General features: G+C 42.5%; 1 protein-coding gene across 10 annotated transcripts in view; it reads right to left on the bottom strand.

The window, feature by feature from the left end:
- The window catches only part of DENND2B (DENN domain containing 2B), a 195,012-nt gene that overhangs the window by 18,557 nt on the left and 163,619 nt on the right, over positions 1-12,836 (bottom strand). For all 10 annotated transcript variants that reach the window (XR_010884070.1, XR_010884069.1, XR_010884067.1 and 7 more), the window contains 2 exons: positions 10,915-11,055; positions 7,714-7,862 (listed from right to left, as the gene is read on the bottom strand). Coding sequence is in view for 6 of the 10 variants with exons in the window: in XM_067296093.1 (XP_067152194.1) it covers positions 7,714-7,862; positions 10,915-11,055 (290 nt within the window). In the remaining 4 variants the exon portion in view is untranslated. The remainder of the gene's footprint in view (positions 1-7,713; positions 7,863-10,914; positions 11,056-12,836) is intronic.

The following is a 12,836-nucleotide window of genomic DNA, read 5'->3' on the forward strand; positions in this document are numbered from 1 at the left end:
TACCAAACAACATGGTCATCTTCTTATCCCATTCTCTTTCATGGGGACGGAGAAGAATTTTGTTGCACAAATCATAAGTGAGATAATCATCATGTTTTTCCACTGCAGAGCTTTGGCCAAAGTCTAGAATGAAGAAGGGCAGGAGGGAACAAGGAAAAGGAGGAAAAAACTCTACCCTTCTTGTGGCACAGCATACTAAAAATGCCATCAAAGTTTACTGCATATTAAAAATGTCATTATTAGATTGCTTTTCTCTGAAACTGCTGAATCTTAAACAAGCCAGAGACTTAGAAAGTTCATTTTGTTTCTCAGGCTGTCTCTTCTGCCTGACACACATTTCCTGAGAAAATCTATCTGAAATACTGTCAATGTACAGCTCGTATATTGGCCTCAATCACCACAGAATGTGTGTGCCAGAGTAACATAATCCAAGCGGTACAAAATGTAAGTATCTCATGAGAGGGGGAGAATAAAGTGGAAAAATTCTCTCTCAGAAATCTTAAGTGACAGCTCTGCTAGCTACCTTAAACCATTAATTTCATGTCACATTGAACACCTGTTCTAGCACATAGACTGTAAGACAAGGCACTCAGCATCTTGCAGGACTGGGCTACATTCAAACAACCCATTCAAAGAAGAATACAGCTACATTTGGCAGGAAAGAAGGAAGCAGAATATCAGTAAATTACAGCCACATCAGGGCAAAGAAACACATATTTTAAAGAGGGTTTAAGGTTTCTTTTTTTTAAGAATATATGTTTCTACTTAGTAATGCTTCATGATGCAAGCAGACTGAGAAAAATCAAAGCCTCACAAAAGGAAAGTGATTGCAGAAAAGGTAACAGAGACTCAGATAGACTCCAGAGGATGTATCTTTTATATAAAAGATGAACACAGCTGCAAGTTGCTCTACCTTAAGTGAAACGGGTGGTCCTTGGTTTCTAAATCACTCATCAACTGGAGCTGATCCAGCTCTCACTGGAGGAAACGGAAATACTGTTTATTTACATGAGAACTGGATGTTTTTGCCATAGAATACATTCTGTCTATTAGGCATGATTACATATTCGATAATTATACAAGCGATCATTTCTTCCACTGCAGGAATTAGTGAGAGAAATTTCCTAGCTTGTGCTCAGCATATCAGACCAGACAAGCATAATAATCTTTACCATCTTCAGAAAGCACTTAAAGACCTTTGGATAAAAAAATACCAGCAGGAAAGACAGTCATCCTGATTTCTCTTCAGTTTAGATGCAAGATCTGTGAGCTATTCCACATTCCAGTAGGTGCACTGGATTGCATTTCTGAACACCTTCTTCAATGAACTTACAATGACTGAAAGAAAAAGTTTTCCTCGAAACAAAGAATTGAAGTTCTAGCTCAACATAGGGCTGTGCCAGATGTGACCAAGAGAAGATGTAGCTGTGATCTGGGTACATCTCCTGCAATCTGTCCTGAGAAATGGTACAGAACAGGAATAAACAGCAACAGCTGGAGACCAGCCACAGCAAATTCTCCCTCGCGAGTGGGTTTCTGGCATGTGTTTACTGTCAAATTTGTCTCACTGTTTTTTTGTGGAGGTTTCTGTGACAGTGGGAAAGTAAAGGAATTTTTATTACTGGCCAAAGCTCACTGTGTGTTTACTGAGCACACATTCTCTCTTTGCCCTAACACATGTATTTTTACCTCTTAACCTGCAGGTTAAAAGGTTTTACAAGTTTTACAATATGACAGACTACTGGAAAGGAGCTGGAAGCAGGTGAGCCTGGTCAGGTCTATTATTTGCAGGATTAGTTTGTAAGAATTACATCCTACTGTTATTAAAAAAAAAAAGTCTGAAAATAGGGAAAGAGCTTTCACCTCAGTAATCTGCCCTAAAGTTTAGCTACTCTTGCTTTTCCACTTGACCTTGCTACAGGGCTGAGAAACAATAATTTACTTCTACTACTAAAAAGTTGTAACCTATCTCCCATTTGGTTTTGCAAATGCTAACTCCAGCCACGGGATCGTATTATGACTTTGTTTGTTAGATGAAAGGGCCCTAAAATCCTTCTTCTAGCTAGGCACTGAGAGACTGCGACCAGGCTGCCTCCTAACTGTTAAATGTGCTGCTTTCTAGCATGGCCTCATGACTCCCAAAACAATGGATTCAAATATGAAGACAAGCGTCAAGGTTCTCTGAACATCCTGAACGTAACAAGGACAGCCCCAAACTGTCTCTGTCCACAAGATTAGGGAAATGCTGTTGTTTGTTCTGAAAGCCTTTGCCCTTGTATACAAGTACACTCTGCTCCCTTTTTGCTCCACAAAGTTAACAGAGACGTGCCTGCGGGATGACTTCCCCCCCGCTATCTACATATTTATGCCTTTATCCTGTATTAGTCAGTGTTCCTGTCTGGAGCCTATAACCTTTGGTAAGGTCTAGGATCTACCTGAGCTTTCTACAATTGTGCTGGACTACAGATTTCTCCTGACAGTCCAAAATAGTTTAGGAAGGGGCAGAGAGGTTTTCATCCTTTACTGCAAGTCTTCCCATCTCGCAGGGGCCTAGCTACTACTAACAACAGTGCCTCTTGCCTTTATGGGGTGAGCACTGCAGAGGAGGGTTCATGGGGCCATACCACAGCAGGTGACAGACTGCTGTCGGTCTTGGGGCCAGGCTCCCCCTATGCTTGCGGGGGCATATGAGCTGGCAGAGAACCAGGGAGGAGAACACATTCCTTTCCTTGGAGAGACGGAGTTGTCTGCAGCATCCCTAAGGGAGGAAGACACTGATGTGCAGGAGCTTTATCTGCACTGAAGTTCTCTGTCATAACACCCAGCATTACCTCAGCCTCATTCCCTCACATCTGCCTTGCACACAGATGAAGTCTTGTGGGTTGACTTCTGGACTGCTGGAATTGGGAAGAACTAAGGCCTGAGCTACATACTCTGAGTCCACCTGGCTCACACCTAAGGACAGTAGGTGATACATCTTTCAGTGGCAACACCAGCTTAAAGAGTGCCCATCCCAACCCTACCCCAGCCCCAGGGCCCTGCTCTATCCTGCCCCAGCATGCAAGCTCATGCTGTGACCAGCTGAGAGGGCTCCCCTGGCTTGCAAAAACTCAGCAAAATGAGGTTTTTCCCTGCTGTGGCTGGGCCGGCACAGCCTCCGGGGGTGGGGGAGGACCAGCGACAGGGCAGCAACAGACAGCGGGAAGCAGGAGGAGAGCTCTTTGAGCTGGCACTACCACTCGGAGAAAGGCCTGTCATACCTTTGCCTCAGGGTACATTTTCAAGCTTTCCTAAATGGTTTAGGAGCACAAATCCCATTGCTACCAGTGGAGGACATTTTCCTCAAGGCCATGCTCCTGCATCACTGAGAAGTATCTTAAATATCTCATTTCAGAAAAATTTACAACAATGTGAACTTACTTTGTCTTTTACAAGAGCAGGGACTCTACAGACTCCTTTCACAACCCCTAAAACTTCATAAAGAGCACTGAAGAGGAATATTCTTGGATGTAGACCTGCAGCAAAAGACAAGCCTCATTCAGATGCTCCTACCGACTCCGGCTGGCTTTGGATTGGACCCACATGTGAAAAGTTGGCAAAATATGCTCAGTGTTCTTCACAATATAGAGGATTACAGCAAGAGTGTTTTCTATTTCAAAAAGTTGGGTTATAACAAAGGGACGTTGAGATGCCCAGGGACTTACTTTCCCCTTCTCCAAACATTCAGGGGAAAAGTCAAAAAAACTGTTCTCACAGGCACGGATACATTACCCCCTCAGCAAGCACACCCACAAATTTGTTTCCTCAGCATAAAAATAAAACAAGCACAGAAATATTTTTCCTCCACTGTTTGCTTTCTATTTATTTTCTGTTGCTACCTTTGTGCCTGCAGCAATATCAAGGTCCCCTGAGCTGTAGAACCCACTTATTTTCCATCTGCTGCCTAGTCTTTTCAAACCCCAGGGGGTTACTCCAGTGTAGCTCTCCTTCTGCAGCTGGCAGAGTCATGGGATTTCTCGGAGTTGGGGTGAACAGGCAGAATGTTGGGAACAGAAATAGGAGCTCCCAACTGGGACCAGGATTTGGACTGGGATGGGACATACCATCTCAGTTATGCTTTCAGCAGACATTTGAGGAATTGGAGCTTTAAGCTGCCCTTTTATGAGTTGTTTATTATTATTACTACTATTATTCCAAATTTCTTTATTATCATCATTTCTCCACTGACTGTTCATGGAAAGCAAAATACCGAGAGGTCACTGGCAGAGTCGAATTCACTTTTGAAGGTGAGCAAATTGCTGAAAGGATTTACTCACCCAATTCCAAGCAGAAAAAAATATATAAGCAGCCTATTAAAAAAAAAAAAACCCCTAAATGCACACATGCATAACTAACCAAGGCAAACTCACAGTCCTGTCATTTGAACCTTAATCTTGTTTCCTCATTGCTGGTAGCATCACTTTTTGTGTTGAAAACAGCAACCTCCTCTTCTGAACAAAGATCAAGGACTATAGATTTTCACATTCTGGGCATTGTAAGCACCATAAATAACAATTTATTAAATGAATCTCACTTCACTAGGCCTGACTTTCCCAAACTTGTATAATGTGTGAAATCTTTTATTGCTTAGAGACCTGTTAAATAGGCAGCCACAAAAGCCCATTGCATCTCATTGTTTGAAGCCTGAACCTCAACATCATTTCTTTCTAAGCTAGTTTCTGGGTACATACAGAAATCAAACCCTTGTAAAATCTTTTTAATTTCCTGCTCTGGTTCTTCGGGCCCATAGACTGGACCTGTAAGATATTTCACTTCTTTTTTTTCCACATTACTGGTAAACTCCTTCAGCTTCAGCCATGGTGCCTATAAACAAAATTCATGTCAGACAAGCCAAAGGCTCCAAGACAGACAGTTATTAGCTCAAAGCTGGAGTGTTTCATTTTAGACTTCATCCCCATTTAAACCATGAAAACCTCAGTAAATATTGAATTTAAATCCACTTCTTACTGTTGCTTTCTCCAGGCCTTTGTCAAAGGACTCATTAGTTTCTTTTTTACAGAACTGCCTAGCTCCCTGTGCTGAGAGGGAGCCACACTATATCAGGTATAACTGTGTTCACACACCGAGCAAGAAACTGTCTCCGTCCTAAAGAGCTCAGAATCCCAGACAGACCAGACAAAAGAAGAGAAGGACAAAAGAAAGAGAGGAGTCAAGTTTCCTGCATGTGTCACACCACAGGTCAGTGGGTTCAGGAAGAAAACTCAGGATTCCTGAGTCTTAATCCAGGGCCTTACCTACCAGGTCAGATTACATCATACTCTTTTTTTTTTTTTTTAAACAAAACAAAATAATGCACCTAAAATAACCACAATAAGTCAACTTTTTACATATGAACAGGTCACTTATTTGCAAGAGTGGCCATCAGCCGATGCTGCTTGGATTCTGTTTGTTTTCACAAAACCTTGCAGGCCTCTGATCTGTCTGAATCCTCTCCTTTCTCAAAGTACCTAACAGCCCCTAACTGGATGGCTCTTACAACAGAAAGAAGGGTTCACTGGAGAATGTTTTCAGTGGGAGGGAGGTAAACATATCTAAACAATGCTAAAAGCACCTTTATCATTTCTAGTTCCTGTAGGTCCTGGTGCCCTATTTCTGCACGCCAGAAAGGAGGGCAGCAGTTCTTTGTCTCTAGGAAGGAGTCACCCTAAACCCCTGTGCTCTGAGGCCTGTAGGTCTGAAGCAGCTTCCAGGAACAGGCCATTGCATGGACAAGCCTGAGCTGTTACCATCCAGTCAGACTTGCACTATGTATAAAATCCTGGTTGCCCTATCAAATCCTGGGCTACTATGAGCCCTCAGCATTGGCAACATGGGTGTTTTCCACCCCAAGCTGCCATAAGCCTGTCAAAGTAGATTTAAATGCTTTTTTTTCACTGAGCAGTGCCCAGAAGCATTATAAGACATTGGCTAGGCCGGCTTTCCCCCAGAAATGTTCCAGGGAAAGGCTTTCTGTTTCAGCCCTGACCACTGGAGGATGCCTCCTTCAGCAAGCCATCTCCGCAGCAGCGCCCCCGCAGTCAAGAGATCAAGGGCTCCAGGTACTTTGCCAACCAGGACGACTTCTCAGAGGAGTGACTGGGAACTCCGAAGTGGAGCAGCGGTTGGCAGCACCACAGTACAGCCCTCATTTTCCCCACACCATTGCTGTGCCTTTCCACTCAAATCACTGTGCCATCTGAAGGAACACAGAACTGTGTCATTCTGAGTTGTTCTGAGTTAGAGTCACACTTGGGGGTGCCACTAATTCTGCTAAATGAACAGTAAAATAGAAACAGGCAGAACGATGTAATTAAGCATGCTGTAGAAAAACAGCCAGAAGGAACACATCAGCAGTATTTTCAAAAGCCACCTGCCCCAAAATCCCTGGGAGTGACTCACATATCTTCTAAAGTACTGCAGAAACCCTCGACTAGCTGCACAATTCTCACTGGGGGTTTATGTGAAATTAAATCATCCCAAATGGTCGATCAAACTAAGGGTTACTGACAGGGGAACGGATCAAATAAAATGTTCTTGTTGCTCTAGAAAACAAGAAAGACTGCTAAGGAAGTCATTTTATAGCCTGAAAAGGGTCCACAGCTTTAAGAAATTCTCCCCTAAAGGTTGTAAAGCTTTTACTATGCAAAGTATTTTTTGCTATTTTATACACTGGCGGCCACTAAGTGCAGCTATTATTTCTGGCAACCATTCAGAGAAGGATGGGGCTGACAAAGCTTTTAACAGAGTTTGTTTGGGTCAATCCATCTGTTTTTAACCATCCATACAGTCTTTTGGGTCCTTTTAAAAGATGCTGGATATTCCTGAGTCTAATACATTAAGCTCTTTACTTTTATTTGCCATCTTTTATTATTTATCATGCCACAGCAAAGAATGTCATCTTTAAGATGTCCACACACGGAGCCTACACCGAGCTCCCGTGCAGAGTTGTGACCTGCTGTGCTCCCTCCCTATGCCTCGGGAGGGCACGTGCCTCCAGGGAGGCAGGGAGGAGAGAGCACTCACAGAGCAGGGAACTAAGAGGTATGCTGAAGAAATCCAACACGGAGCTTCAGAAAGGAAAAGTTTTCAGGTCACATGAGCACCAGGAAAAATATCCTGACTAGCTGGGAAGGACCATATGGGCATTCTCAACATGCACACTGCACAGGTTTGGTTACTGCAGGATTTCAAACCTAGCCCTATTGCTGACTCTCTATATCACATGGAGCAAATCAGGGTGCAACTTTCAGCACCCCACTTCCCTGATGAGCTGCAAGGAACCAACAGCCACAAGGGGGAACACTTCAGTGACAATCTCTGCTGCTGTTCATGAGAGCTCTGTTCCAAAACAGAAATGAAATATTGCTAGGACTATATTGCTTCCAAACACTGTGCAAGCATTAGCTGAATATATAGTAGATAAGTATTGGCCTCCCCATTTTACAAACCGAAATAAGACAGGACAAGTGGCTTGTAGCTAGTGACAGCTGGAGAATGTGTTACCCACCTGATGCAAATTACTGCCACTGATATAAAAAATATTCAAAATCCTGCAGTGAGCAGATTCTCACATCCAACAATCCTTTCGGCCATTTCCTACACCCTTTTGTTTCAGGAGACAGTACTGATGTCTCCTGAACAGCATGTTGTGGTTCAGGTCCCTTTGCCACTTACCTGAGCTTATCTGCTACAAAAATCACACGCCGCTCCAACAGGAGAGAAGCGAAGATCCTGATGATCTGCCGTACACTGAGACACTTGAAAAGGCATTCAAAGTCCACGTGTTCTAGGCGCGAGTCCATGGGCCGCCGCAGCTCAATCACCTGCACACATTCAACAACAGGCAGTCAGCTCCCCCGGTCAGGCTGCAGCGCACCAGGGACACCTGGCGCCCCGGCCCCTGCCCTCCAGCTCTGCTCCCTCTCACTGGGGAGGGGACATGGAGAACTGCGCCAGCCTCTTTTGCAAACTGAGGCTGCAGTCACAGCACCCCAGAGAACAGTATATTACACAATTCACTATCAAATCGTTCTTCCCAGAATAAATTATGTGCATTAAATCTGCCATCATTTCCTAGGAAGGCATAATTCTGACTTCTAACTGCCCTGTCAGAGATGTACAGCTTGCCTGAGTCAACAGTATGAAGCAAGTAACAAACTGGAAACACTGGGAATGGAAGCCTACAGGGTTAAAAGGGGAGGGTACGCTTTTCACTGGCTAACCTGATACAAGTTAGTTTGCATTTAAGCAGCCATGAAGGCAATGTAAACTTGGTATTAACTTGGCTAGTGATTCAAATTCACACTTAGAAAGGGGTCAGGGACTAAACTTAAGTGCTGAGCAAGATTAAAACCCAATTTACCTCATTTTCACGGCTTTATTAAGCGTAATTCATTGTCTAATGTTTAAAGCCTTTTTTGTCATACAGATATATACATATATATACTTAACTGGGGAGTCAGGACCAGGTCTTAGATGGTGACTGCTGACATCCCTTTAAAGTCTAATTTTCACACTTCATCCATGACCTCAGGCCCTCTCCTTCCTTTTCTCAAATGCCTTTCGCTTGATTCCTTTATTATATCTTCCTTTTACTCTGCAATTGACATGCTCAGATGTGGAACTTGAAGACGGAGGACAGAAAAAAGAAAAGAGGGAAAAATAACATGAAGAAGAGAATAATAGAAGAAGAAATATATGAAGTGCAAGACAGCAAATGATGAACTACTGAGGCATTTGAGGAAACAGAGGGGAAAGGGGAAAAGTTGGCCAATTTAAAGCTGTGTTGAAATCTCTGAAGACATATTAACAGTAACATATATACGTCTCCTTCTTTCCATATGTCTAAAAATCACTGTCACTCTATTGCTTTAAACCACTTCTGTGTTTTCATGCAAATGACACCGCATTCCACTAGCATACTGTATTGGGTTTAAACTTGAACAGCCCTCACAAAATTCCTCACAAACACAATGTTTTAAGGCTATGATCCGCAGCAAGACCACAGGATACTGGAAACAAAACCAGTTCATACCAGTTAAAATGTAATACTGTTTTGTGATCAGTGACAGAGAACTGTAAAAAGAAAGTCACTATTAGAACAATATTTATATGCAGATTAACTTTTTTAAAGCCTGAAATACATGAACATTACGGTACCAGAGCATTTTATACTCATCACCCTGCTGTTGCTCCAAAGAGCAGTAAGAATCAAATTGTGGAACGATGGTGATCCATTAATACATCTCCAGGGAATGCGGCCTGCCCTCTCTCACATTCAGCAGAGGTGCCCACGTCCCTTCCGTAGCAGTGTGATCGAAAGCTCCAATTATATTTATGTGCCAAATCACAAGGAGCTAGTTTGCTGCAAAATTTCCAGCACCAAAATCTTGCTGCAGGGAAGGATGCATTGCAAGTTACAGCAGCTTTTACAAATGCCATAGATGTTTTCTGTTGCTTGGCAAAGCCTTCTGCTTCAGTTTGTTCTTAACAAAGAAATATACTGTCTACTTCCCAATTAATCATCATCTTTGTTTAGGCCAGAGGAGCCACAATGGAAGGACAAGATTCTGTTCCTAATTAAGCCAGTGCATTCCATTTAAATAACGAGTTTGTACTAGCATAACAGAGAGCAAAGCTGAGCCAAAATAGGGTTGTTTGTTTGTTTGGAATTATCTCAATATTTTTCTCTGGGAGAGTTCAGAAGCTTGAGCTGAGGAGAGAGAAGATGCAGATCCATGGTTCCCAGATAGAGTCACATCAAAAAAGCATTAACAGATCTTACAGCCGTTACTCATACCAGCCCCTCAATCTTCCTTTGCTTCTCCAGAAGAAAATGCATATAATCTAAACATGCCTTGCAAGTCACTTTTACAAGGAACCCTTTACCTTTCATCCCAAGTGGCATTATAGGCCCAGTCCATTGAAGTCAGTGGCATTACACTCACAGAAAATATGATTCAATGTAAAAAGTAGTAATATGACTGTAAAACTGACTCTGAGAAGATTTTTTTTTTCTGGTCGGACTAACTGGGCCAAATTCTATTCCCACTTGCAGTAATGTAATTTCTCTATAGGTTTGTCCATCTGAGTGGAGTTACCATATATTTAGGGCAGGACATGCAGAGATCAGAATTTGATGTGCCAAATGGCTAGTAACCCTCAAATTATAAAAAACATTTTAAGCAAGGTACCAGTGCTGCCATTTTCCAGCAAGGCATTTGTTGTGTAATGCTAGGCTTCTAGCTACTTGCATCAGTAATAAAATGAAATTAAATCTGTTATATGTGTGCATATACACACAAAAAGCTTTTATATCACCTGCTTTTCCAAATAAAGACTACTGCTTTGAGGGCCAGGTACAGGGCATGTATTGCAGAAAACAGCCGTTTAAAAATGCTGCTGATCACTCCTTCTACCAATGCCATGACCAGCAGTCATCAGGCTTGCCCTAACAACCATTTGCTTGACTGTTCAAGCACAGTTGACAGCGGAAACCGAGACTGATGCTAGCTTTTAACCACTGTGATAAAGCTCAGCAACACTGTAGCTCTTAGTAGTACAGACTTAGCAGTTCTTACTTGTAGTTCTGTCAACTACACTAGGCCAAACGTAATATGGACTTTTTTTTTTAAACACAACTTGTTAATACAGATAAAATAACAAATATATTAAAATAAATCAGTTTATAATCATCAATGGGAATTAGCATTAACGAATCAACACGGGGCAGCTCTTGCACTGCTCTTTTTGAGGATGTGCCACCTCACACAACTTGTAGTACCCAAATGTCTCCTCCAGTTTCTCTTTTGCTGTTTATTATTGGAGTGGTGAGGAAGAAGGCTTCAACTTTTAATGTTTGCAGTTGCTTTTTACCTCATTTCCAGCTCCAGGCAGGAAGGTTTTGACTTTGATTGTCTTTCCAGGTGCAGGAAAAGGAGATTCCATCAGACTCCTCATAAACGGATAAACCAAGGCAGCAGATATACCCCTTCTCCTTTCAACCTCATCCAGGATCTGATCCATTAGTCAGACAAGAGAGAGAGAACATGTCAGCACAACGTACACTTCTGAAGCACCTTCTGTCCCATGCGTGCCTGAGCACGTGGCAGATATAAATTTAATTCTCCTCTGCCATGCACTCCTCCACTACCATTGCAGCCACAAGATTTGACGCTACCCTGAGAATGATCCATTTTCCATTTAGAAAATGAAGCCCTTTCTGGAATGCAGCTAAACAGAGAGACAAAGAAGAGATAACAAATTTGGAAAGGAGAGATAAGACACAACATGGTAAAAAGGGATAAGTAGTGTTGAAATTTGGCCTGAACAACAATCAGCTGGAGAAGAGAAAGATCAAGACAAATCCCATGATCACAGGCCATGTGAGTGTCAGGCCCCAATCGCAGACCTGAGATTTGCATTAAGGAGAAACACTTTTTTCCATGCTGGGTATCTCCAGACTTACGAACGTCCAAGCTGGATGACAAAGCAGTATCAACAAAGCTGCATCTCTTTCCTTTCAGGTGAGAGGGCAGGAAAAAGCCAGACCAGCAGGAAGAACAACCCTGCCACACTCTGCTTTTCACTTTACCAGAGAAGAGCTCCTGGAGGAGACCTGGCCATGGTCGTAGCAGTCACTTTGGAGTCTCCATGGTGAACTGGAGCCAGCCATGAGCAGGCTCTTGAAGCATGCCCAGCTGTTTACACTGGATGCCTGCATTAAGGTCATTTTCTGTTTGACATGACGCAGAGCAGGCAATCTAGCTTTAAAATGAGCAGATGGAACTTCTTACAGATAGAAAGGATTTTTTTTCATCTCTCTTTGGTCACGTGGGCCAACATAAATTAGATCACAGCTAAGTTTTCCCACATTAGACAGACCATATAGATGATAAGCCTAAAGAAGAAGAAAAAACAAGCTTCAAAGCAGTTAGTGGTTTGACCTGAAAGAGCGATCTTTTAACCACCACTCAAGAGCAAAAGGCCATACAAGAGTTAGTGGGTCTGAGCCAAGCATTTTCCCTTGTTTCTCTTGGAAGTGCTTTTCATTGAAACAGAATATTAAAAGGTTCTTAAGCACAAGCTGGTGAGTTACAATGGAAACTAATGACACCAAATGCTAACAGAGGCATTCACTGGTGCACAGCTTCCCCTTCCTCTTTGCAACATAGTAAAGGCCTAACTCTGAAGCATACCTGAGCATATATACATAGCTTGCATTCCAGTTAGTGGAAAGGGCAGATGACCATAAATGAATATACAGATTTCATTCTTAATGTAACTTGTAGAACAACAATCATTCTAATCAAACAAAACCAGCTGTCCTAGTAACAAGTAGTTAGTAATGAACCAAGGCTGTGCCCTGGGTTCCTTAGTACTCCTGCAGGCTGCCAGCCTGTCGTCATTACACTCCCAACATGCATCTCCCTTGTAGTCATTAGGTGACATTTTACATTGCTGACACTGGTGGCTATGTATAAAAGACATCAGTCCCTTGTGCTTCAGTTTGGATACATTCAAGTAAAAGGTCTTTGTGGAAGGTAGTGTGTCACCTTATGCGTGTCATATCCCAGTCCTAACAAACTTCACAATACAAATAAAAAGCATTTAAAGTGAACAAAAGATGCCCAGATGAACTGGCTGGGTCTGAAAGTAAGAATATCTATGGTTCTCAAGTCTGTTTTAGCAGTAGGTATTACAGCAGTGAATATAAAAGGATTCAAGAAACATGAAAATAATGCAGGATATCAAAAACAAGATGATAAACATTTTAAAACAAAGGACACTCTTTGCTT

Source organism: Apteryx mantelli, chromosome 4 (assembly GCF_036417845.1).
Source record: "Apteryx mantelli isolate bAptMan1 chromosome 4, bAptMan1.hap1, whole genome shotgun sequence".
NCBI classification, from domain to species: domain Eukaryota; kingdom Metazoa; phylum Chordata; class Aves; order Apterygiformes; family Apterygidae; genus Apteryx; species Apteryx mantelli.